The sequence below is a fragment of the Hippocampus guttulatus genome, chromosome 9, assembly GCF_054856545.1.
Source record: "Hippocampus guttulatus isolate MCC_2025c chromosome 9, RoL_Hgut_1.0, whole genome shotgun sequence".
Lineage (NCBI taxonomy): Eukaryota > Metazoa > Chordata > Actinopteri > Syngnathiformes > Syngnathidae > Hippocampus > Hippocampus guttulatus.
This window is the reverse complement of record NC_141269.1, coordinates 5,095,597-5,122,667: the sequence shown is the minus strand read 5'-3', so window position 1 is coordinate 5,122,667 and position 27,071 is coordinate 5,095,597. Positions and strand designations below refer to the sequence as shown.

General features: G+C 44.5%; 3 protein-coding genes across 8 annotated transcripts in view; 2 read left to right on the top strand and 1 right to left on the bottom strand.

The window, feature by feature from the left end:
* Positions 1 to 663: 663 nt before the first annotated feature.
* arhgef38 (Rho guanine nucleotide exchange factor (GEF) 38) lies at positions 664 to 12,113 on the top strand. Its single transcript, XM_086119991.1, has 14 exons — positions 664 to 1,008; positions 5,365 to 5,549; positions 6,018 to 6,135; positions 6,231 to 6,378; positions 7,213 to 7,230; positions 7,329 to 7,528; positions 7,623 to 7,753; positions 7,856 to 7,960; positions 8,046 to 8,150; positions 8,794 to 9,168; positions 9,251 to 9,388; positions 10,076 to 10,277; positions 10,957 to 11,252; positions 11,532 to 12,113. Exons 1-14 carry the CDS (start codon positions 804 to 806, stop codon positions 11,712 to 11,714), a joined length of 2,409 nt encoding a protein of 802 aa, XP_085976117.1. The 5' UTR covers positions 664 to 803; the 3' UTR covers positions 11,715 to 12,113.
* A 68-nt stretch (positions 12,114 to 12,181) lies between these two features.
* Positions 12,182 to 16,608, bottom strand: ints12 (integrator complex subunit 12). 2 transcript variants are annotated; one of them, XM_086119992.1, is made up of 7 exons: positions 16,503 to 16,608; positions 16,143 to 16,306; positions 15,134 to 15,283; positions 14,645 to 14,823; positions 14,318 to 14,477; positions 14,065 to 14,211; positions 12,182 to 13,415 (listed from the first exon to the last, which is right to left on the bottom strand). In XM_086119992.1, exons 2-7 carry the CDS (start codon positions 16,296 to 16,298, stop codon positions 12,843 to 12,845), a joined length of 1,365 nt encoding a protein of 454 aa, XP_085976118.1. In that variant the 5' UTR covers positions 16,299 to 16,306; positions 16,503 to 16,608; the 3' UTR covers positions 12,182 to 12,842. The 2 variants fall into 2 exon arrangements, with proteins under 2 accessions (XP_085976118.1, XP_085976119.1); XM_086119993.1 differs by having other exon boundaries at positions 16,152 to 16,306.
* Positions 16,609 to 16,937: 329 nt separating this feature from the next.
* Positions 16,938 to 27,071, top strand: part of gstcd (glutathione S-transferase, C-terminal domain containing) — a 34,877-nt gene continuing 24,743 nt past the window's right edge. For 4 of the 5 annotated variants that reach the window (XR_015101868.1, XM_086120442.1, XM_086120443.1 and 1 more), the window contains exons 1-4: positions 16,938 to 17,450; positions 18,427 to 18,858; positions 21,331 to 21,594; positions 26,343 to 26,436. Coding sequence is in view for 4 of the 5 variants with exons in the window: in XM_086120442.1 (XP_085976568.1) it covers positions 17,040 to 17,450; positions 18,427 to 18,858; positions 21,331 to 21,594; positions 26,343 to 26,436 (1,201 nt within the window). In the remaining variant the exon portion in view is untranslated. The remainder of the gene's footprint in view (positions 17,451 to 18,426; positions 18,859 to 21,330; positions 21,595 to 26,342; positions 26,437 to 27,071) is intronic. The other variant, XM_086120445.1, reaches the window with a different exon arrangement.

Genomic DNA, 27,071 nt, shown 5'->3' with positions numbered 1-27,071 from the left:
TAAAAGTAACAAAATGAATATACTGTATATATATACAGTATGTATATATATATATATATATATACATACTGTATATTCATTTTATATTTAATAATACACACTTAATTACTCTGGACATTTGAAATGAATAGCTCATTTTATTATGGATAATACATGTAATAGTCCGACTAATACTGAATATCAGTAATCCTGCATATAAGTAATGATAATTGATCATTAGAATTAAACACACACTTGCATCAATCTAACCAACTGATTTTTTAATGGTATTTTAATTACATAAGCACCATGTCATTACCATAATGGCAGTTACAATTCTTTTACAAAAATATTTCCATATCCGTTTATTTTTTTACTCAGTCACTACATAGTTGGGAAATATACACAATTTGAAACATTAAAGTTGAGTATTAAATTCCCAACTTTTTTGTGACACATCATGGGAGTGAAACGATCTAAATTGAAAAATCATTATTTTCCATTTTTATTAATTCAATTACTTAAGTTCGTCAGTCCATTTAATTATTATTTTTTTTAATTACAAGCAGGGTCACGAGGGAGCACGCACCGACATTCTCTCTCAGGTTTCTAGCTTGCAAAAGTTTTCCCATGCAAGCAAAGTCACATCCCACAGCAGAGGAGAGGCGTGTTCACACCAGCTCTCATGTCAGGTGGACTAGGGGTGGGGTGGAGCCTTGTTACCTGTGCGGAGCAGGTAACCAGCACACAGGGGAAAGAGTGCACCTGTTCCCGCTCCCAGGGCTGCCTTCCTTTACCGGACGAGCCACCACGGGAAGCTCACCATGGATGCCAAGGAGGCCGGCGGCGTGGAGAAGAACAAGGAGAAGGTGATCAAGCGCAGGAACCGACCGGTGTTCCTGCGCTACCTGGAGAGGAGGAAGACGGACAGCATCGTGGCCGACGAGACCTGCAAAGGTGACATCAACCTGGGGACGCTGGTGAGGCGCAGTCAGTCCGACAAGACGGAGTACAGCGCTAAACTTAAAGGTAAGGTGGCTAATGACATCCCCAGAGTGGGTCACACAACTATGGCAACAATCCACACACGCTCCATCCAATGCGCAAACACATCGGCTTGCAAAAACTTTTTGAGATGACAACTGGTTTGACATCAGAGGGTTCAAACATAGCCGTGGATACTCTGCACCTGTTATGTTCCGATGAATAGGAGATACTCTCACGGGGACGAGATCCACATATGCAAACTGTGCAGATAAGTGTGGCACACGCCAGCTGGTAAACAAGCGCTGCACTTTGACTTTGGCTGCTTTTTGGCGATTTTCAGAGGTGGCAGTAAGTCATAAATGAGTTTGAGTTTTTAAACCTTCAAGTTTCAAACAAGGCCCGAAGTTACGGCAGCCAAAAGTACGCATGTCATGTGAAGGCGTCCCCCCCCCACCCGCCCGCCCGCTAAATTTCAAGCAAGTCAAGTCAAGTCATTATTTGGGTTAAGCAAGTCATAATTCATCCAAGCTTGCCATAGATTCGCACATTTGCGCTCAGTAAATGTACTTGCATAAGTTCGCCTTACTAAGACATTTTTACATTATTTTGAAATTCTCCCAAACCAGTCACTGTATTGGCTTTTTATTTGATTTTCTTCTCAATTAGTCACAAGATTAACATGAAGTTAATGTTTGACCAGATATCGGTGACCTTAACAGTGAAGTTAGCGTAGCTTCTGTCTTTGTGGGTTTTTATCGTAAATTGATGAAGTTAGACGTCAAAGTAACGTTTGGTGCCATTCTCCCTTTTCACGATTTTGTCAAAATCATAATGAATGAATATTACGAGTGACATTGATGACTCATGGGTTGGTCTCTGCAATCCGCATCTGAGGAAACTGCCTGGGTTGCCATGTCGCACACTCCACACACACACACACACACACACACACGCACGCACGCACGCACATACACACACACACACACACACACACACACACACAGTCTTTAAAAAAATAAAATAAACAGCTCATGTAGATATTTTCAAATGTACACACCAGATGTTAAGTCAAAGTCGAGTCCCTAGTCCTAAAATCGATATCTTACATCGGACTCGAGTCAACTCTGATGATTTGAGTTGAGCTGTAGAACAAGCTCATTATGCTGACGCGGTGTTTTTACGCATACACACATGTTCCCAGACGGCCCGTCTACGGCAGTCAAAGGTCGGGAATGTGGCACTTCAGGCCAAATGAGTGACATCACCGCTATAGTCAAAAACTATGTTGGATTTCCTGCAACACTTGTCCTGCGTGTTGACCCTTTTATCTCCAACTAGCTTACTTCCCACATTCGCTAGTCGAGCGATAAAGTCAGCTTTCACACACATTCGGTATACACACGCACTCAACTTTTCGGCGGCTGTTTACACGTCACTTGACTCCTCTCCAGTTCCTTTTGGCAATTTCAGTTTGGCCCCGACAAACCTGCACGATGGCAACTCGTTGTTGTTTTCAGTAAAAGCTGCCACCCGCCCCTGTTTTGTCTGTGACCCGCACACACATGCCGACAAAGCGTATTACATATTTACAGGGAGATTACCATTGCAAATATTGACAGAGCGATGACTTCACCAGAAAGAGGAAACACGTGAGCTCGCCTGCTCGCAACTCGAAATGTTGTCACCTGCCCGCCGGACAGGTTGGTCGACCCGTGCAACGTGACCTCAATGTGTGTAACTATGCGCTCGGTACAATACTGGCACTACAAATACTACTAATGCATTCCTACTAAAACCTGATAGACACGAAAGTGTCAATTAGGTTAAATTGGAAAATTGGAGGATTTCTCCTTCCTTGCGTTCAAAGTCGGCAAAAGCCGAAATGTCAGATATAATAAAAAAATAAAATAAAAATATCTTCAGCAATTATCTTGGGAGGGAGTGCGGCGTGTTAAAAGTCATTTTCCCTCCAGATCTGCTTTGAAAATAGCTGCGGCCAACAACTGTAAACGTTCGGTCTGTTACGCTATAAACCGCCCGCCAAACTTTTGGGATATTCGGCTTTCGGATGAAATTTCAAGATGAACCTAAAATGCACTCAACAGATGAACATATTTTGACCTTTTTATTATTTTCATTCACACCCAACAGAGTCAATATGACCATAAGGCGCCTTTGAGACATTTCCCATTTGACACCTCAAAATTGGGATTTTCCAGTCAACTTCATGTTCATTGTATTAAGTAGTTCTTTATGCTGTTAGAAATGCTTTTTTTTTACACATACACACACACACATACAAATATGTGTGTGTGTGTATAGCAAATATGTGATGAAATATAATATTCCAAAAATGCATTTGCACATTTAAATCTCCCCCAACTCCGAGTCCAATCTCACAGTAATCAAAGATTCGCATAAAAAAAAGCCCCCATCTAGTATATACATGCTTATCTCACAGATTTTTCAGCAATGATCAGATCCCATTAAGCATGTGTAGGAAGGAAGAGACAGTCAGACATGTCATTTTTCTCTATGGTGATACAGGTTACACTAAGCCTTGTATTCTTGCCTCCTGGATCCTTTTCAATGGGCCCAGGCAGTGAAAAGCCCTGGATCCACTTTCATGGGAACTTCTGCTCTGAGAACCACAAAAACAAACAAACAAACAAAAAAAAAATGGACAAAAAAGTTTGGATGTGATCTGCAGCCGTTGTAATCGACCATATTAAACGGTTTGCAATATAGTGTAATGCATCTTGGGCACAGGTTGATGCCAAGTTGCCAAAAAGTTTGATGTGAGATTTTTGATGGGAGAGCGTACTGCCGTAGACAAAGGGATTTTTGTTCGCACTACATCAGCCTAAGAAGTGACCCGGACGCCTCCCCGGAGAGGTGTTCCAGGCATGCCCCACCGGTAGGAGGCCCTGGGGCCGACCCAGGGCATGCTGGAGGGACTGTGTCTCCCAACTGGTCTGGGAACGCCTTGGGATCTCCCTGGAGGAGCTGGAAGAAGTGGTTGGGAAGAGAGAAGTCTGGGCCTCCCTGGTAAAGTTGTTGCTCATGCGACACATAGGCGGTAGAAAATGGATGGATGGTTTTGTGATGGAAGGATGAGCTGGCACGCATACTCTGTTTTACAACAATACTGAACAATATACAGTGGCCTCCGTAATTATTGACACTCCTGGTGAAGATGTGTTATAAACCCCTCATACTGAAAATTGTCGAAATGGTTCACCCAGCACAGAATCAAGCTCCTCCCACGGCCATCACTGTCCCCAGACCCTAACCCCATTGAAAACCTATGGAGTGGGGCTCAAGAGGAGAGTGCAAAGAAAAGGACCCAGGTTGCTGGATGATTTAGAGAAATTGCGTGGGGAGTAATGGTTGACGATCCCGCTTTCTGTATTTTCCCATCTTGTGAAACATTGTAGATGATTAGGTGCTCTTTTTTGGGGGAGGCAAAAGGGGTTTGTACACAAGTCTTCACATCAGGGGTGCCCATAATTTTGGCACACATGATTTGATGTAAAATTACTATTTCTTAATGTGGACTGCAGTCAAATAGTTTCGTGTGTGTGCTTGCATATGTGTGTGAGATGCAGCCACAGTGTATGTGTGTGTGTGTGTGTGTGTGTCCTTGCAAAGGTGTGAGCTTATTAATGGTCGCCAAGCAGATGAAATGCCCGATCACGCCGGCGCATTACATCAGCGGTGCAATTCGTTCCGTAACCTGACACGAGCACCCCACCCCCATTCCCCCCCCTGCAGCCTTCCCCTTGCCCTCAATTCCGCCTCCAGCAGGAAACCGTGTGTGGCATCGATTCAGCGGCGAGGCAGATTCTCCCTTGCCTGAAATGAAGCACACGGCCGCCGCAGACTGACTCGGCGGTGTGAGCCGTAAAAAGAAAAGAGCGCAGTGAGCCTGACTGGCATATTAAACGAGGCCTCGTGGCCCTCCAGTCAGGATAATTAGTTCACCTTGAAATAGTGCAGGCAGCTAAGAATCCCCCCCCCCCGTCCCCCAAGAAATGCCCTTTCCTGATGGATCTGCACGTTAATGGCTTCCCTCATGGGAAACAAACGGCAGTCGATTGTAGTCATGTATGTGTTGGGAGGTCCGAAATCATTGCAAAACAAGGTCACCATTACTTCTGCGGCCCAGGGAGGTCTTCAAACTATGATCTGACTATGACATCACAAGAATGGGCATTTTGGAGGGTCTTCAATGAGCCTAACATGCTTGGTTTTTTTTTGCAGCCAGAGACGACACACTCAAATACAGGGGGGACGCGCATCCGAGATTCTAACTCGGAACCTCTCATCCGTGCGGAAAAACGCACTAACCGCAATTCTACCAAGGTGCCCTCACTAATAATAAGTGTCGTTCTGCAGAAAAAATGACACCGCACGACTTGTCCAGCCCTGCTTCACCAGCACTAGACCCAGAGGAGGTTCGTTCGAGAAAAATGAACCGCAGATCAAAAGTCATCCAAGAGTTGATGCAGACTGAAAAAGACTACCTCACTGACCTGGAGTTGTGCATCCGAGAGGTGGTGCAGCCGCTGAGAAACATACAGGTGCGTTTTTGGAGGATTTTAGTCACTGTGCCCACAAAATATGGAAAGCCTTCAAATCATTTCATCATAATCTGAAACGTTATTTCACAGAGGACAAATCACAATGCTTTTAGCCATTCCTGTGAATGGGGGTATGTCATTACCGATATTGACAATGAATTTGCGGAATTTAATTCTGAGTTGTCTGTCAAGATCCGTAACTGGTTTTATGACTGACAAATCAGAATGAAAGAATAGATGTCTCAAAGTGGAGTCTGAAGATTCCAGCTATTTGAAATGTACTTAACTACATGTCAGAAAGTTTTTGAGACCAACAACGTTACTCCCGGATGGTCAAATTTAGGTTTTCAAAATTAAGAAGGCTGGCCGCAGACAACAAGAAGGTTAGAATTTTTGATCGAGCTTTCTTGTCTTGGAGCTCATAAAACTGCAGAGGTAGCTAATATTCCATCCACTGTGTTGCGTTAGGTAATCGATGTGGATCGTCTGTTCACCAACATGGAGACGGTGTGCGGGGTATCAGCTGCGCTCCTCAACAGACTCGAGGAAGCCATGTCTGACTCAGATCCTGAGGCGGTCATTATAGGTAATAGTCACTTCCCGCCCCCTATTTCTCGATATCTGAATGCTGACCATTTCGAGCTCATACCATTTTGGAAAATGTGTTTGCTTAATATAAAGGAGAGGTATTCATCCAAGCAAAGGCAGCTTTAGAGGACGTCTACAAGATTTACTGTTACCATCACGATGATGCCAACATGGTGCTGGAATCCTACGAAAAAGAGGAAGGAATAAAGCAACATTTCACTACGTGTGTATTAGCAATGAAGTAAGTGTTACTTCCTCATGATATTCATTTCTCATTGCAACTTCCTGATAAAGTCCAACCTCTAAGCTTGAACAAACCAGGATGCTGGAGGACCTATGTGGTGTTTGTGTTCGAAAACCATTTTGACATTTTTGTTTCACCCAATTCAAAACGGTCTCCAGGAGCGTTAAAAAAGATCTTTGACATTATTGTTGTTAAATGGGCTTTTACTTGTTTTGCACTGACAAGGTACTCAAAGCACTTAACACTGACTTCTAATTCACCTTATGATGACACGGCATCAGGAGTAACTGTGGGTTCAATATCTTGCTCAAGGACACTTCAACATGGTCACAAGGGATGGGGATTGAACCCACAACCTCTGGGTTGGGCAACAAACACTCGGCCACTTGAGGCATGCCGCCCTCTTTTAGTAACGAACCTGTTTTCTGACACTGGGCCACGTTTGGTTGTTTACCTGAGCCGTGAGCAACTGATGTAATTTTTACTTGGCAGTCAGTGGCCGCCGCCTCCTGAAATGGACAAAAACAGGTGGATTTCACTGCATAACTCATATTTCACAAATGCAATATCAATCAAAACGTTTAGAGTGTTAGGGTTGCAAAAGAATCATTATGGTCCTGAGAAATTGGCTGTTGACTTCTGCTTAAAAAAAAAAAAAAAAAGATATCTTGTTGATGTCCCGTGAGGTATACTGAAGCCTAAAACAGTATGGACAAACGTAGAATTGAACGTTCTCACGGGCGTTCAACCTTTGAGGTTCCAGTGAGTTATGAAATGAACAATACAAATGTCATCTAATATTCAAATCTTGTGTCTCCTTTTAAATTGCAGGAAACTCTACGACCAAGAGTGAGTATCCCCAAAATGTTACGGTTGAAATATCAGACATTTTTTGGGGCCCACCTTTATTTTGTTTCTTTTTTTTTGGTGATTGCGCTGCATCACAGAGGGAAGCCCCACCTGCTGGACATGGGCTCGCTCCTCATCAAGCCAGTCCAGAGGATCATGAAGTACCCGCTGCTGCTTGGCGAGCTGTGGCAGGCCACGCCCGAAGACCATCCCGATTCCCGACCGCTGCAGGAGGCCTTCACCGCTACAAAGATCATCAACATCAACATCAATGAGTTCAAGAGACGCAAGGACATCGGTGAGTTTGATGACGCCGACCGGACGCGCTACAATATGCTGCAAAGTGATCTTCTCCATTCTCGACGCTCTTCTGTTACCATTTGGATTTTCAGTGATGAAGTACAAAAACTCGGAGGATGAAGGAACTCTGCGGAAACTTCACAAGTTCAACATCCACTCCATTCGGAAGAAAGGCGACAGGTTTGCTGGGTACCTGAAGATCCTCACTGGAGTTGAACCACAGGTAAGAAAAGCAAACATCACCATATATATGGGAAAAAAAAAAGCCTACTATTTTGGATTCTTCGCGGCATCTGAAAGTCTTTGCTTTTATTTTCGCCTGCAGGTGAGGGATGAAGTGTTTGACAGAGAGGAGAAGCTGTTCAGGAGCCTGGAGAAAGCTGTCAGGCAGCTGGTTAAGAATGTCCAAAGTTACTTGCAGTACACTCAGGTTGGTGAACAGTCGTAAAAGTACAAAATGTATGCCTTGTTGTTTCTTTATTTCCTCATGATTTTATGGTTGTTTCTAATTTCAGGAGATGGTATCCGTCGCAGTTAACAATGTCCATGGAATGGAGAGCATAATCAAGGAGTCAAACGGTTCATCGCACAAAAACAGTGACAACCCCTATGAGCACTATGTGAGTCAGTCCAAAAAAAAAAAATGGCATAGCGTCACAGAAAATTGACTTCTTGAAAAAGTCTAACCAGGTTAAGTCATTTCAGAAAGTTGGCAGGTTTCAGGATTTGAGTGGAGAAAGACTCCAATCCAATGCGGCTTCCCATCGAAGAGATTATGTCTCTTCTTTTCTATGAAAGGATTTAATTTGGTCCGCGGAAATACAAAAAGAAACACCAAAAAAAAAAAAAAAAACAGAAAGCCATCCCTTTCCAGAGGCTCATTGATTTAATAGATGAAGTCTGTTATGTCAGCCAAAGCTAGCCAACATGCTAACATCTTCTTAGCTCAGAGTGGTAGCAGCTCAGCGGTTTTGAAGTTTGCCTTCTGTGACTCCAAAAGGAGGAACATTAAAGACATTAGCACTCAACCTCCAACTTCCGCGGAAATACAAAAATAAAATAAAAATGAAAGCCACCCTTTCCCTGAGGCTCATTGATTTAATAGGTGAAGTCTGTTATGTCAGCTAAAGCTCGTCAACATGCTAACGTCTTCTTAGCTCATTGGGGTAGCAGCTCAGCAGTTTTGAAGTTTGCCTTCTGTAACTCCAAAAGTAGGAGCATTAAAGCATTGGCACTCAAACCTCCAACGTGGTCTTCTCACAGAAAGACAACATGGAGCGTCTGGTCCTCGCCCCGCTCACATCTCTTCAGGGCATGTTCACTGCGCCTCAAAAGCTCATCCAGAAACGTTACGACAAACTGCTGGATTACTGCAGCCGTCTGGAGCGCTCGTCGTTCTCCCCCTCATCCTCGTCATCGTCTACCTCTTCCTCCACCCCGTGCCTGGTATCGGTTGACCCGCCCGGTCCTGCCAGGAGGGACTACGAGGCTCTCAACGCATTACTCGTGGAGGAGTTGCAGCGGTTCAACGTGGCTTCCTATGCCATCCTCACCAACTGTGCAGTTTATGTTGTGGCTTTGCTCCGAGGCCTGATGGAGGAAATATTGTTGGGAGTTCCCTCCGTGCAGCAATTACCGGTGAGCAGCAAACGCACAATAGCAATACCTTCTCAAAGCATGTTTCCTACATCAAAATGCTAATTGCAACATATTTGCACAGGCTCCGTTGTCTAACATCGCTGAGGTGCAGAACAGCATCATGGATGAGCTGAACAATCTGGCATTTGTCAAGGAGAATGCACAGAAACTAATGGAGCGGAAAGTCAGCTTCGAGAGGCAACGGGACAAGAAAATAGCGGTAAGATAAGCGGTCGCGGGAATCATTTGCATGTCGATAGTCCCGTCCTGAGGTTGGATTGCAACGCTTCCGCCAATTTCCATGCTGCTTATCTTGCGCATGGTGGAGCCTTCTCGGAGTCGTCGGTGAACCTAATATACTTTTTTTTTACACAGTGAGGCCAATTTAGAGTCTTCAATTAACCCCAACATTGCGTTTGGAGATAATTTAGTGAGTGTCATCAACATGAAATACAATTGAAAGTGTTGGACAAACTTATCATTTATGTTTTGGAGGACTGTGGCAGAGCAAGCGGAGAAAAAGCTAGGAGCTGACCTACATTGAAACTGGAAACGTTTTTTGTTTTTAAAGTAGAAGGCAACAGTGCTTAACCATTCCTGGCGGTCGAGAGGCTTCATCAGTTCAGTGTCAAGATCGTCTGTCTCGATGTCAAGTTCAAAGTCACTCGTTTTCCTCAAAGAGTTTCACAGTTTGGTGGAAAATTCCAAGTGATAAAGACGAACACAAAAGACACCTCCAGGTGGTGATTAACTGGGGCAATTCTACGCTCCATCAGGTCTCGGCCATTTACACTTTAAAAGCTTTCTGCTGGAATGTTTCAAAGAAGAACTCCATCCACCCGCAGCTCTGCACAGCTTATCAGCTCACGTTCTACATACATAACGAACAGCACCTGTTACCTTCCAGACGCCGGAGGTGGAACATCAGACAGAAGAGCAACGTGCCCGACTGCTGGCCGAATTTCCCCCAAGTCGTCTTTACCAGCTCAAGAGGAAGTGCAACGGCTGCCAGAAGGAGGACCTCAGCCTGCTGGAGGGGGAACTGGTGGCCTTGCTGGAGGACACAGACCCGATGGGCAGCAGCAGCCGCTGGCTGGTTCATACCGGAGGCAAGTTTGCGCTCACGTCTGCGCATCAAGTCACAAGTCATAAGGAAGGCAAGACAACCCAAAAAGCCATCCAAAAACAGGGCCAGCCTAATCCTAGGATTTATTTAACAACCTCTGCTGACCATTGAGCACACACTTCTCTGCAGACTGACCTGAATTTGGCAGAAAAAAAAAAACTTTGAGAAAGACGAGTGAGGCCCAGGTGCTCTTGGGACATTTGCCGCTGCCTTTATTCTTTCCTCTGGGGACCCGCTCCCTTATAACGCTCGACAACAAACCAATTTGCCTTGGCAGCAGTGTTACTTGAATAAAAAGCCTCTTCAGATGCTAACAATTACAAAACAAGGACAAAATGTATTGTGCTCTAAGACTTTCATGTTCTCTCAAACAACACATTCTTGTTTTTTTTTTGGTGAGTGCTCCATACAAAAAGAAAAGAACAACGACAGACTTGTGTTTCCCCCTGGGCTGAGAAGAATCCCCACAAGTTGGGGCTGAATTTGCTTGTCTCGCAGGATCTTATTCTTGACGTTCGTTTCAGTACCTGGAGTGAGCAAACTTCTTAGCTTATCGCTACAACAGAACGCCTGTTCCCCCACACTCCAGAAAAAATGTCAGCTCGTTGTTCTAAACTCTTCATGTACCGGTAGTCACAATCTTCCAACGTCTTTCAATTTAGGTGAGCAGGGTTACGTGTACTCCACGTTCTTGAAGCAGTACAACCCTCTGAGGGACTCGCAGAGGGGAGGCCAGCTGGCTAAACAGCAGCAGCAACAACAACAACAGCAGCTGCCGCCCGCCATGGCCGACGAGGACTTTGACGACCTGAGCCTTTTCGTATCGGGCAGTGGGAGCAGCAGCCTGAGGAGCTTCAGCCTCAACACCACGGACAGCGGCTCCAACCTTTCAGGCCTTCAGGGCGAACTGGACACACCGGACGACCAGGAGGCTGCATTTGACAGCGACGCTCAGCAGGTACGCGTAGAAACATCCAACTTGCGTGACACAGTTTAAACTCTGGCGGGAGATGTCAGGGAGGAGCGAGCAAACAGCAGCTGTGCTGGTGCAGGTATTGAGCAAACAGTGCCACCTATTGGTATAATTCCCACATTGAGGGTGACCATACGTTTTTCTGGATAAGATTACCGGTAGTTAAATTGGAATAATAAAGGTGATTGGGACAATGAGAGCTACGTAACATTGTAGTCTATTTAAACACCGGTGTGACAAGATGCTTCCTGTTTCTTTTCACAGTACTACGCTGTATATGCATTTCAAGCCCGTTGTGACCAGGAGCTAACGTTGCAGGAGTACCAGCATGTCCGCATTTTGCAGTTCAACGACCTGGGCGGGAATAAGGAATGGTGGCTGGCGGAGGTTGATGGCCAGCGGGGATACGTCCCGGCCAACTACCTTGGCAGGATGTCCTATGCATAAAACAAAACAAAAAACCTATCCTGATTTCAAACCAACCTGCGATGTTTCAAACTAGACTTATTGTTTCACTGACCGTTTCAACTGAATGTCAACCACTTTGTGCTTTGTGGAACCAAACTGTGGATCTTGTCATATTGAGAGGGTGACCCACTGAAGAACATGCGATTTTTTACAAAATGTTATAATTCAAGCTGCTGTGCTGAGCACTTTTACTGTTGGTATGACAGTGTTGAGTTTCAAAGTCGTATCTGTGAAGTCAAATTTTATATGAACGCATTTTTGGATGAAGTAAAGCTTGTACGTGAAATAATTTATCAGAGAAATTTAATGTCAGAAGAAATATTCTGTTTATTGTTTATATTTTGTTACCTCCTGATTAAACAGCCTCTATGAAAATGACTCTGGATATTTGTTGAAATCATCTAGATTGGATCCACCATTTTAGATCGTCTCACGTGACTCATTGATGCTGTTCATATGTGGATTTTAATTACGTTTGCAGATTTTAAAAACAAAAAACGGACACTTCACCTCAGGCTCAATGAGTTGGGACCGGATGAAGCACAGCAGAGCAGCAGCATTTCGACAAAGTAAGATTCAAGTATGAGAATATAAACTCTCACGCTACAGACAAAAGATGACCGACAACACTCTGGCACGACATCTGCAGAGGTTGACCCTCCATCAGCCGCGCTTCCACAAAGTGGTACAGTTCAGTTCGGTTGAGCGACAGTATGGTTTGGAGTGATGAATCCTTATCCGCTTTGTGTTTCCACTGCAGTCTGTAGGTGGAACGGCGAGATTACAGTATGTCGATATGAATTGTTGTATAAGAGCGGTGCGACAAAGACGGAAGAATGTGATGCAGAAATGCATCATTGGTAGAAGAAACAACGGCTTTCCGTCTTGGTCCTTGCCGTTCCAGTCCTCTTGTTGCACCGAAATGACGCGCCTTCGATTGATTAACGGACAGTGTGTCAAGCTGGAAAAGTGGTACGGTATGGACTGGCTATTTAAGGTACTCTTTCCCAACTCTTGACAACGGAAAATCAAAAAGACTCCAGCGATGTCCCCAAGTGAACTGAACTGTACTGCGTGGAAGCCACGAGAGCGCTTGACTAGCTCTGCTTATTTCTTAATTTTTTTCTGTGCTGCTTTTTTCTTCACCAGCTGCAAGCGCTTCATGGCGTTGAGCTGGGACTCTTGTGATGTCGGCGCTTTTTCCCCCGGTGGAACCTTGGACCCATTCCCATTGTTTCCATTACTTCCTCCGTTATTATTTCCGCCTGTGCCACTACCTCCTGGACTGGCCTGGGAGCTGCCTGGGGAACTCGCTCCCAATGACAAGGCGGAACCCTTCCCCTGGCTCTCGCTACTCGATGAGCGGTTAAGTGGCTGCTTGCCCAGGGTCAAGGGCGGTGGTTTCAGAGTGACCTGGCTAGAGCCATTTCCATTGCCGCTCCCGGATACCTTGGCGGCTCCGAGTCCGGACTTGGTTCCGGCTAGACCGGAAAGACCGACCGGTTTCTGGCCGGGTGGAGTAGTCATTGCCTTGTTGCTCCCGCTTGGTCCCGAGGAACCCAATTTGGAGGTGACCGGAAGCGATGGGCTTGTTTTCGCGCCAAACGCAGCCCAGCCTGTTAGACCGCTGCCTGACGAGGAGGAGTTGTTACTGGTGGGAGTGGCTGACGTTGCGGAAGTCTGCAAAAAACGATGGTATATCAGTCGTCATCCATCCATCCATCAGTTTATTTTGGATACTGCATATTGTATTTTCCACACTAAAAGGCGCACCTAAAGGCCTTCCATTTTCTTAAAAACTCACAGCACGCCTTAAAATCCGATGCACCTTGTGTATGGTCATTACGGTAATATTTCAACGTTAACGAGTCAATGTTAGAACTTGCTGTTGGTTAAGTGAACTGTGTCGCTGCTTTATTAAAAACGTTTTACTGACATCTGATCGTTCTGTTGACGTTTGCTTGAGCGTAGCTCCATCTAGTGGATGCATTGTAGATTGCATCTTACAATTCGGTGCGCCCAGTGTATGGAAAAATGACATAGTAGGCCATTCATTGAAGGTGCGTCTCATAATCCAGTCCGCCTTATAGTGTGGAAAATACGGTATATATTTTTCAGAGTGACAACAGGGGGCTTGCGCTAACACCAGTCGGGCACCCCGGATGTGTTGGCAGTCATTATAAGATTGTGAAAGGGCACCGGAATCGATCCCAAGGCAATTGCACAACAGTCAGCTATGTGAACCACTAGACTGCCAACAGCAACCGTTTTTGACACAGTCCAGAAAGATTTCAACTACAGGTATCAGCAAACAGCTTTTGGGACATACCTTCACTTCAGTCCGTTTGAAGGCCTGAAAGGTGCTCGCAGTGTCCGGTTTGCTTTTGAGTTCTGCCTTTTTCACCAGAGTGTCTTTGATCATGACCGGTGCTGACGAGGCGGAGGCCGGCGAGGGCTTCTGCGGTGGCTTTTGGGCCTATTGCAAACAAACAATACGCATGTTACAATTATGCCGAGAAGGAACCAACCGGGAATTGGCTCCCCCAGACAAGGGGAAGTGCAAATTTGTGGATGCGTCTCACCATACGCTTCATTTGTCTGGTGCAGCGAGCACAATACCACACCAGCCTGGGGTCGTTGACTTCTTTGTCTGTCACTTGAGGCTTGTGGCAGTCCTGATGATACAAGTTATGGCACTCCTGGCATTCGACCAGCTGGTTTCCCATGGACACTGTCATTTGTCTTTGGTGAATTAAAAAAAACACCAACAACAATAAAACATTGCTCATTTGTGTGACGTCCACACCAAACGCCCAGTTTCCAATTGGAATTTGAATAACGGTACCGTAATTACAATTACAATCTCGACTGCATGACTCTGCAAACCAATGCGATGGATGCGGGCGTACCTGCAAACCACGCACGCCAGGCCCATCTCCATGGCAAAGTCGTCAGCGTTGGTTTCGTCGTAGTCGTTGATGTTTGGCAGGAGGTCTTTGCTCGTCTGTACGGTAACTGGCGACGAGCGATCCGGTTTCTCTAAGCGAGGCTTTTTCGGCAGGTCCGCGTCACCAAAGTCAACCCTCACCTGTTGTCGCGCAGAGCCCGCGAGCAAGATATTCGTGTTGGTGCCGATTTTGTGACACCTCGCATCAAATAATTTTAGTCACCGATGTGGTTATTGTTCACATATTTACTTTCAAACTCAAATTGGTGTAAATTCAACCATCAAGCAAATCTTTGCAAGTGCCTGTCCTCATATGACTTGCGGAAGAGATGGAAGCGATCCCAGCTGACTTTGTAACTTTCGACAACAGTGTCTACCTGTATGCTCTATCTCTACAGCCATTTACACTTAACACTGTCAAAAACATACAGTACATTGACATTCTTCATACCTTGTCAGAAGATCTTCGATCGGCATCCTTCTTGCTCTTTTCGGAGCTGGACTTGCTGCCTATGCTGGAGGAGGAGGAGCTGGAAGACGATTTGGAGTCCTGCTTGCTGAAACTAAGTTTTGACACTGACCCCTTGGACACCTCCAGATCCTGATGATGCACAAGACAAAATACTTATTAGTCAAGCCAGAAACTTCAGAATATCAAACAAAACTAAATTCAGGAAGCACCAAAGGAATAACTGCACTTTTGAGGCCCCTTAGTGCAAGAGAAGGAACATCAAAAAGGACCATTCACAGAAGAATAAACAGTCGAATGTTGCGTAAAGGTGACTGACGGCAACCAACATGTGCTAATGTTAGCGGCTAACCCGAACCATTGTCTAGCCACCGGCAGGCCTTCTAACTACAGTGGATTCTTGATTGACAAAAGAATTCCAACAGCAGTGATGTAACTTGTACAGATTTGTACATAAATTGCATCGCACCGCAGTCTGGTACCCTCCCTGTGAGATTACTGAGAGTTGACTATACAGTGAATAAAGATTCTATGAGGGCCGTCAGAAAGGTTTTTCCCTTCGAAGCATCATCCATGGAGTCTAATAGACAATTCCAGCCTTCTCCGCCATGCCTTAATGCACTCCTGGAAGGACAGTCCATCGTAGTTGACATCTAGATGTAGCCCACATCATCAAAAGATTGATTATCACCTTGAGTTTGGGAAAGAGTAAAATAAAACCACCATAAAAACACAGAGCCAAGTGGGTAATTGGGGATTGTGCTCCAGTATGGCAGTGTTCCTCTCAGCCAGGAAGGATTGGATGACCAGGACACTCACTGACAGCAGGCACGTTTTCATAATAAAGCAGGCACGACTTTTCCAGCCACAGCTTTTTGCGCACTGATTGACATGCTGAGTGATCGTGTGGCCAACGTTGAATGGGAAAACATGTAGCTTCGACATTAAATATATTTTACATGGGTCAAATGGATTCCCAATACCAACATACTTTTTGTACCAAGCGATAGGATGTGTCGCTGCCTCTGGAAAGGGACTCGTCGAGTAGCGCTTTGAGCTTCTCAGCTGAATCTTTGCTCTTGGAGTGCAGATAACTCAGACCCTTCAGGAAGATGGGATCGAGCTCCAGACTGACAGGACCAGCCATGGCTTATACTGAGGACAAAGTATAGATTCCAGTAGTTATCTACATCGCTGAGCTCATGGACATTACTACATGTATTACAATACTAATCCATTTTTGTCTTGTGGGTGGGATGTAACAGTTCACAAACTAGGACCAAGGTCTGTATAACGTTCGGAGCAAAGACAAGTAGGCTAAAATGTTGAATTGCACATTCAGCCTTGTTACCTGGTGTGCACTCCCGGGTAGAAACTCGTCGTCTACACCGGTTTGGCAATAAAACGAAGGGAAAGAGGCTTGTTCCACCGAAATTTAGCCAGTGCCACAATAAAACATGTCCGACTGCCTACAAGGGAAGGGCAGAACGAACGATAAGTCGAACGAAACGTCATTCTCTGCGTCATATTATCGGACGACTGTTGAGTAAATATATATATTTTACATATTTTCAAAAGTAAAGAAGAATCTGACTTTATCTTGAGTGTCGTTATTTTATTGGATAATGATGATTATTATTATTTTGTTATAATAATGGCGTTACTTGGCGCTGTGGTACTAGTAGCGGAAGAAGAAGAAGAAGAAGAAGAAGAAGAAGAAGAGGAAGAAGAAGAAGAAGAAGAAGAAGAAGAAGAAGAAAAAAAGAAGTAAAAGAAGAAGAAGAAGAATTTACAACGCGGGTTCCTGGGATTTGGCTTATTGTACTCATAGGACGTTAATGAACAATTGTAAAAAGTTGATATTTTAGTCAACGGCCACTGCTTTGCAATGAAGGACCTTAAACAGCGGCATGCATCCCTTTTCCTGGAAGTTCGTTGCCAAGATGAGGCACCCCGTCTCCCCTTGCACTCCTCCATCGTCTTATTCCTCCTGTCCTACTCTGAGTGCAAGTCTTTCAAAGTTCACCTTGTCTCCGACAAGATTGACAGCTCCCTGACCCTTCAGGGTCAGCTGCCAGAATTCCTGGCCTTGCAGGACGTCCGGCCAGAGGAACTGCCTATGCTGGTGCGAGGCTGCCGGCTACCCGCCGTCCTGGATGAGACCGGAACGCTGTGCAGGGCTGGACTGGCTGTGGTCTTGAGGCACATCATCAACAAGAGCGTCGAGGCTGAACCCTCCAAGAACGATGTGCGGCAACTGCTGGGCTTCAAGAAGACTTGTCTCAAAGCCTGTGCTGAGGTTCGTAGGTCAACTAAGACAGCGAAAGAGTACTGGTAAACAAACATGTTTTAATTGCTTGAATGCAATTAGCTGGGTCTCTCGAGGGCTTGACCATGATTGTCAGGCTCAGTGAAGAATTAGTCCGGCCACAGCATTACATGAAAGCACTATCGGGCAAAGCCAAAAGCTATGCAGAGCTGCAGTGGTATCAGTGTTCGCTTTGGACAACTGACACATTCAGATACACACATTTGTCGACCTGGGGGCATGGAGAGGGGACTGGGTATGTGTTTGGCAAGGTGGTTGCTGCATGCGCCACATACATGGATTTCCCTGCGAACTGAAGTTGGTCTTGGTGCCTTGGTGACGAAGTGCTGTGTCCACGAGTGAAAATACAATCCTTGCTTTTACTACATATGTGGCACATGGATCCATCAGGGAACACAAATACACCTCTTGGCTGCCACAGTGTCAACTTTACGTCCGGAAAAATCCACCCCTTTTTATCCATGTCAGAGGGCCTCTGTTTTGCCTCTTGCTGTCGACTGAAAATTACATCGCAGTTGCTCAGGTAACAACCTATCATGGGTCATCTGTTTTCTTAGGTTGCTCATGTGACATTCACAAACTGAGCCCTGTGGTTTTCAGTCGTCAAGAAAAAATAGCCACCCCATGAGAGGGATTGCAAACAAGTTGGTTTTGATTTGACTTACCCTTTATGGTATGTTTTTAAAAAGTAGCATTTTTTTAGAGTGCTATTTTCCTCTTTTTGCATTTTTTTTCAGAAACTGGAACAAATTAATGATCTTCACATTCATTCCACTCAGGAAAAATGATGAGATGTCTTAAAAAAAAGTATTATATACTGTACGTACCTACAAACAAATGTATTTTCTCTTTTATCAGTATCAACATTTTGCCATCAGCCGAGTCCTTCTTTGGTGGCACAGCCTACCGATGACATCATATTTCTGTTTTCTATCCATTCTCTCAGGTGAGCAAGTGGACCAGATTGTGTGAAATTGGCATCCCGTCTGCCGTCGAAGAGTACCTCCGAAATCCCAACAGCCAGCAGCATCACCCGCCACCTCCCGCCATCCTCACCCTGGAGCAAAGGCTATCCGAGCCCGTCAAAGTGCACAACGATGACAAAATCCGCAGACAGAAGCTCAAGCAGCTGAGACAAAACGAAAACAACGACTCGACTGAAGGGAGCATAGATTCCGACGCGGGTGATGGACTTGAGCTCAAGACCGCTCTGGCTAAACTCTCTGTAGCAGCAGCTCCGACTCCGACCACCAGGGAGCGCTACGAGATCAGAAAAGTCAAGACCAACGATCTGCCCTTGCTGGAGCACGTGTTCGCTGAGGGGTTGTACTTCACTCTAACTGATGTGGTCCTGTTGCCATGCATCCATCAGTACCTGGTGAGCTGCCGGCTAATCATTAAAGCCTGTCTGTGCCAATGCATAACGCAAAGCCCTCTTTGAACTTAATGCTGCTGAACCAAGACGGTCTGCTTGATCGAGATCATTAACCAAGAAGGCGTCTAAGAGAAGTATTTTGTCTTTCGATTCAAAACTGTTAGCCGGTGCGTGAATAAAAAGTCTCATCTGTGACATTCTCGTGTCAAAAATATACTTAAGGGATAAAGGATTACTGCACACTGGTTGAAATCTTTTTTTTTCTTTTTTCTTTATTTTTTTAAATTCTCTCTCACCGAATATGGCTTTCATCACCATGACGTCCAGGATAGCGCTAGGACATGTGGTGAATCCAGTGGCTACTCAGTGTGGCCAGCTCATTTTAGTGACCTTCTCTACAGTTGACCCCTGCTATTTGCGGGGCGGGGGGGCAATGTTTCCCCTTGGTTTTTTCATTCGTATGAATGTCACTTACGGCACTTGCTCACCGTGGCATACGCATGTACATCGTACGTGTGAGCACCTGCGAGCGAGAGCGATGTGATGTCTTGTGGTTGTATGTCAACAAGACGTTTTGGTTTGAGGTGGTGACATTGAACCGGTTGATCGCGGGAAGCTCTTGCACACCCCTGCTGTACAGAAATGTCCTCCATACTTGGTCTTCACTAGCCACAAATTCACCTAGTCCTGTTTTTTTTTTTTCTGTGAAACCAATCCCGAGATGTTCGTTGAAAAAGTCACCTACTTGCAGGCTTTGTGCTTTTTCTGAAACAACCTATAATCCACAAAATGCCACCAAAAGTCCTTTCTCGAAAATTGGTACAGTAATTGGCGTCAAGAAAGAATGCTGAAGAAATAAATCTCGACTGTGAGACAACCTTTGTGTGTCGGGAAGGAGCCAAGTTAAGCCTGGGTTGTTACGGAGAGTCTTTGCAGCGTCTGCATGTATACCTGCACCTCTGAATACATTTTCTTCCACCATTTACATATTGATTTATTTGCCATTTTTAAGGGTGATGTTGTCAAATTAGTTTTTTTTAACGATATTCGCATGTTTTGGAATCACAGTTAATAAAAACAGTTCTGTTTTAAACTGTTAATATTGGCAATTTGTAACACTTTTAGGAGAGCTGTAATTGCATTTTTTCCACTTTTGGCAACAGGGCTCTGCATTTACACCCCACCAGTAGTGTCAGTACCTGTAGTATTTTTTGTTTGTTTGTTTTTTTAAATTAAATTTTGAAGAACAAACGGCAACATTTGTGGTGTGATTAGGGACTCTGAGACTCTCTCCAGAGCAGGAGGTCTTCACCCTCCATATTTTATTTAACAATCTACACCAGTGGCAGATGTAGGAACGTAGTATCAAACCTTGTGCAGGGGAGTACTGTTTTCCAAAAATTAAAAAGTAAATTTTCCATAATGTGTTCGCTTTTGAAAATAGCCTCCATGTATTGTGTGACCGCAGAACCGTACAGCGCCTTTAAAATTCCGTGAATACTTCACACATTTCACATCTTGGTGCACAGCGCCGCGGCTTGCTCGATGCTTGCTTTTGCTATTATTTTTAATTATCGTATTGTGATGGCAGGGGGGAAGAAGAGACACCCACTGCGCTCTCCAGTGTGGTCAAGAGTCATGCGACAAAGACTTAATTGGGGATTTTCTCCCTGGAGCAGTGGTTGTAAGACTTAATTAAACATCTATGGTTTAGTATTATGTTACCATCCATACCAGGATATATTTGTTTTTATTTGGAAAACCATCTTTCTCATAAAGCAGGAAAGTGAGCATGTAAGCCTCTTAGTTTTGAGCCTCTGGTTTTGTGTCTTGTCTCTTGGCTGTCCTTTGTTAGTTTTTCACCGGTACTGCGACTTTAATTAGGCCATAGCCTTGTCTAATAGAAAAGGCTGTTTTGCGGAGTAGAAGTTAGTGGTAGACTATGACATGTTCTGGCTCATGTCCAAATTCTGGTTATGTTGCCGCTGTAAAAAAGTAACAATCTCTTAAAGTGAGGAGAATATTTAACTCCAAATGTTTTATTGTGCATGCCACCAGACAGCCTCAATACCTATTTCACCCTCCAGCCGTCACCAGCTATTCTTCCACGTTGGGAATGAACCCAAGTTCCCACGATGAGCCTCTTACAAGTCAGCTGTGCTCCAGTGGTTTCCAGTTTCACACTCAGCCTAGCGTGTCTCCTCGTGACAGTCGCCAACGCAAAGTAGATGCAGCGGATTCTTTTCACGCTTGCCCCGTCGTGTACTACCGAGCCTCTTCTCCCTCTGTCTCTCTCTCTCTCTTTCTCTCAACTCTTGTAATTGTCGCGATGCGGCTTTCGTCTTTCCTGTTGGGTCTTTATCCCTGTAGTGATGTGACCCCTGGTGAGGTTGTGCAAAGGTATGACCTGAGCTGTCTGATGAGTAACGTCTGATGAGTCACTTCTATTAATATCCACAATGCTCTCTTTGACAGTCTTTCGTCCGAACCCATTCTGCCAGCACTCTACACCGCCTCCCCCACCTGCTGCGCTGGTACAGCCATGTTCAGGAGGTGCCTGGGGTCCTTCGGGCCGCCAAAGCCTGCAAGATCACTCTTGCAGTCCCTGAAAATGCACTGCCACTTGCAGCTGGGCCACCGGTCGAAGGTAACCTGGCGAGTCCACTGGAGCGAGAGGAGGAGACGACCACGCAGCTGCCTTTTGTTGGTGGGCCCCGGCCCACCATAACCAAACTTAAAGTAAAACACTTTTTTTAACTAGTAGTGTACTGTGGAAATAGCATTCAAAACTATATCTAGCTAGCTGGCTAGCTACCTACAGGTATCTAACGATCCAGCTAGCTAGCTAGCTATGTCGATATATAGGTGTGTGTGTGTATACAGTATATATACACGCAAACACATTATTTTACTCTGTTAAAGTGATTGCAGTGGAGGGAAAAAAAGGTTGTCCAGTGGTGGCCCAGAGCTTTCCACCTACTTCTAAAGCTTCAAGAAGTGACTTTGTCGGCAAAGATACCTTCTAATAGTGTCTCCTCATTTCCACATCTTGCATTTATCATCTTTAATTTTCACCGATGTAGACGTTTTACACCGCCATATCTGCTGTTTCGTGCCTTCAAGGATGACTCTCTAATGTCGTGTTTTGGCTCCTGGCAGACCTTCTTTTAATTGTACAATGTTTTCTCCCTCTGGCAGCGCTCCACATGAGCTTTCAGTCATCAAATTAACATTTCAAAAGGGCGTTTTTTATGGATTGTTTTTACGAGACTAAGATTATTATTATTCTTTTTATTGAGCCAGCTAATAAAAATTGCCTTTCATTATAGAACGATACAATTCACCCATGCACTTGTGATTCTGCGCGCTGTGCAAATTGCCAGCCGTCTTTTCACAGGCTGTGAAAGCAGTCCATTCCAGAAGAACATATAAAAGTTCGAGCTAATATATGCTGAAACGGACAGAATCGAACATATGCCTGCTTTCCTCATCATGGAAAAGTGGCGCCTTGGAAAACAGGTGACCTAACTTACGAGTGCTCTATGGTGAGAAGTGACCCAACTCGCTTCACAACAAGTGGCAGTTTGGTCGATATAATTAGTAAATAGTCCCCCCCCCCCAAAAACAACCTTCAAACTGTTTATTGCCAATCTCAGATGACGGTTACTAGTCAAAGTAAACATAACACAAGGAGAATTTACACGTTTAACACTTTTAGGGAGAACGGTTAGTACAGTGGACAGTTTATCATGTTATCAGGTTACAGGGTGCATGATAGGGTTAAATCAGCCACATGGTTTCCTCTACAGTACCTTGATGCTAACATACAAAGGCAAACTCCATAAGCACCCAGGCTAACAATTAGCGTCTATCTTACGCAGCGGTGTTGTTACCCTTTAAGCATCAGATATCTAAACACAAACGTTGCTGCAACATTTGGCGCCAGCCAATATAACAATACCCACACTTTAACTTTATCTTCTGTGAAGAATGACTAATATTACTGCCGTACTGAGGAGCAGAGAGAGGAGCTGACGTCCGTACGTCTGCTGTATATTGTATTTTTGTAGAGTGCCAAGGGAGAATTAAGCCCATCTGACTTGGAAAAATCAGGACATTCCCCTGTGACGTGGACCGTAACAGGAAAATCTACTGTTGCTGTCATATCCACAATTAACTTACACATTCTTAGGAAGGAACCATCAAACAATCCATTGTTACTGTTTTCCATAGTTGTGTCGTCTTGCTCACGGATAAACCAACAAACAAGACTCAGACTTTTTTTTTTTTTTTTTGGGTGCTCAGGACAAGTAGTAAACACACAAAAAAAAGCCTTGCACATTTAGACTTGACTTTTTGCGGGGCCACTTCCTGCCGAGTATGTAACTTGATGATAAGTGGCATGACAAGGAGGACAGAGTTGGGTGCTTGAGGTTGTGTATCTTTTTACATGACGCCGGATTAGAGTTAATTGGACATTTGACACGAAAGCTTGAAATCGCACATTCCCGCTGCGAGGTAGGCGCCCTTACAATGGCCGCCATTCTAAACCCTCGACGCGAGGGATTATGAGGATGGCTCCGCGCCACAACTGTCATCTCTGCAGCTGTTGTGCTGTCATAGCTGCCTGCGTGCACGCGCGCGTGCCGCTGTCTGTGTGAACGAGAGAATCGATTGGTCGTTCAGAGATATTGTGTCACTTAGAACTGTCCAAATTCACAGAATTTCATCTTCTCAGCAGTAAATATTTGTTGATTTCTATAATCCTCCATGAAAGCAGACCAATTATCTTTGCATGTAATCAGCATAGGACGTTTGCAAACATCTGCTTCTACTTTTGGGAAACCAACCCAGTAACTGAATCATAATCAGGAAAAAAAAAGCTGAAAAAAAGAATCAATTACATAATTGATAGTGTCCTGAATGCGTGTGTGTGTGTGTGTGTGTGTGTGTGTGTGTGTGTGTGTGCGCGCGCGCGCGTGCGTGCGCGAGAGAGAGATTGAGTGAATCATTGAGGAATGCGTGTGAAATGAAACAAAAATCGGGGGGAAAACCCCCCATATCTATTCAATAAAATGAAAACGAAAATTCTTTTAGAAAAACGAAATTTAAATGAAAATAAAAGTATCTAATTATGGCAAACAGAAAACATTTTCGGGTTTTATTTTTATTTGATTTGTTTTGGGGTATTGCTGTACATCTGTACAGAAGAGGCACGGTCAAACGGTCATTTGGGAATTGTAGTTTACTTTAGCGCAGAAACTTTGTGAACTTCTTGTTTTGATCTTGCACTTGATAAATACATCATACTGTATGAAAAAAAAACTCAAATACGTTATCCTGTATATTTTTAAAAAAAAAACTAAAATGAAGCATTTTCCCCAACATAAAAACAAATGAAAAGTAACAAACTTGCTCTAAAAACCAATTAAAACTAATTGGATTCAAAGAGCAAAAGTCAACCTGAATGTGCGTGTTTGTTGTCATGTGAGTGTGAATGAGTCCTCGCGTGTATGCGAGCATTCATCCCCGATGTGTGTGTTCTGCGGCAGGCGCGCAGACGACACGATACTTCCTGACGCTAACCGGGGATCCTCTGGTTTCTCGATAAATGTCTAATAACCTCTTGCTCACCTCACTTAACACACCCTGACGATAGGTGCCAAATGCAGTCAACGGGCAGCCATCCAAACGAAAACAAAACTGCCAGCCAACTCTCCAAATGTAGGAATCGAGCTCTGTTTTGAATTACGCCCGCCACGATTGAAGTTATTTTTAATTCAGTGACTTAATCGCGCCGATGTTTTCCAAATAAATCACATGATGTCAAGATACTGTTCCCCCAAGGAGTTTAGTTCAAGTGCAGCAGTCCCTTGCGAAAGCTCGCTTCACTTTTTTACGGCTTCGCTCTTTCATGTTTTTTATTTTGTTTTTCTTTTTTGTCAACAGATACACATCGTTGGACTATTCACTGTATTGTGGGGATTTTTACGGTGATTTATTTTTCCACACGGACCGTTACTTCAGTAAATAAGCACGAGCCAGGAGGAACGAGTGCCAAATAGAGAGAGGAGGGGATTATCTCACGCTTAATTAAAAGAAGCTAAAGTGCGATGTGCCTTTCGCAAAGCACAACTGGCTAAAGTTATTCAAGTGCACATCGACGGTAAAGTCAATGTTAGAAACCCGACCACCAGTAGACGGTTCGACACAGGCACCGGGCGATACAAAATACACGAGACAGGCACGACGTGTTTCTGTCGGTCGTCAGCAAAAACGGGCAACCGTCAGTATTTGACCTGGTTAGCGACGATTACACTGGCATGACGAAAGCCGTCAGCGCTTCGTCTCTTCCACTTCTCAATTTCAACAATCTCCGTCACCTTTTCACTTTTTGTGGTAGATCTATCGTGACAAGCACGTTGATCGATCACAAGCTTTAACGCTTCTGTCCGGCCATTCCCGTAATAAAACGTGGTTGACGTCAGTTTCCGTCGCTGGCGTTCCACGTTCGGATTTCGGTTGCCGATTTCTGACGTCAACGGCGCTCAAGAGTTAAAGTCTTTCTTGAAAAGTGACTTTCTCGCTTGACATCTGTGTTGGGTTCAGTCGCCGCAGAGTAACTGAATTAGGCAGCCAATCTTTGACCCGTGATTGGCTGCCGACCAGCGTGGTGAGCAGTTTGCCCAACGCTAGCCTCATTGGGCTGCAGCTCGCCTGCACCACAATCAAAAAGATCTCCGTTGAAATCTTAGTTCCTACTTGCATGGGCTTGCAAATGCCGAGCATGAATGGTGGTGGTATGCTCTCCTTGAGCAATTGCCGACCACTCTGCGGTGTACCTTCGCTTCTCTCGTCAAAATTCCGATTGGATCGGCTCCATCTTACTTGCGGCCCTGAACAAGTGAAGTGGTCGAAAATGGATCAATGCTTGGGTGGCTCTTTTGTGAGAATAATGCAACCGCGAACCTTGAACGTTTTTCAATTCAGAATGGTGTTTAGCGACTGAATTCGCCCTTACGTTTTACTGTATTTGTCACCTTCATTGAAATAGACGCCATGTTGCAATTCATCGAAAACAAATGCCCGTGCAGGGCCAGTAAGGTGAGCAAGATCTTTAATTCGAGATGGACATTGGCATCTGGTTACATCACGTTAGAGTGTTGTGAGCTTCCACTTTCTTTCAGGGACCTTCAGATATAATAACATAATAAAAAAAACTGAATAGTGCTGTTCGGATTTTCCAATTCAAGTCAAGTGAAATGGGTAGTTTAATACAAATAAAAAAGGACCGAAGCTAACGAGACACAATTGCTAGCGTCCCCACCAAACATGCACAACAAGCACAGGTAGAACACAATAAAGTAAACATTTTATCATCCCATTTTTATGAAAGAAGGATATTTCCTCTTGGGGGTAGTTCAAGCTTCGAGAGTTTCAATTGGTTTCCTTGATAACAGTTTTTTTTTTTTTTTATGTCGCCAAAGGAAAATGGCATTGAGGCGGCCTTTGCTCATCATCCTTGCCCGGAATGGACACTCCCATGGGACAGCTTACCAGACGCCATGAACCCCACGGAAGGTACTCAAAAGTCAAAGCGCTTAACTCCCAACACCTCTGTCAAAAAATTAAAACACAATGGGATTATTTGTAAATCCATTAAAATCTATATTCAGTTGAATAAATTGCAAAGACAAGATATTTATTGTTCAAACTGATTTTTTTTTTTTGGGCTACTATTCACTCATTTTGAAGTTGATGCTTGCAAGTTTCCACAAAAACATGTTTACCACTGTGTTACATCACCTTTCCTTTTCAACGACACTCGGTAAGCTTTTTGGAACTAAGGATACAAATTGTTGAAGCTTTGTAGGTGGAATTCTTTCCCATTCTTGCTCCATGTACACCTTCAGTTGCTCAACAGTCCGGGGGCCGTAATTTAGACTTTATAATGCACCGCACGTTTCAATTGGGAGACGGGTCTGGACTGCTGGCAGGCAAGTGTAATACTCACTTTTTGGCTTGATAAAAGGATTATTGGCTTTTGGTTCATTCCAATAGGGAAAATGTTTTCGGTATACCAGTAACTTGAGTTAGGAGCTTGGTCACGGAACAAATTCAACTCCTAAATCGAGGGACCACACCACACAGTGATGAAATACGTCATGCTCAGTATGCAGTGACCATGTCATGCCACGTCTCCAACCACTACGTGC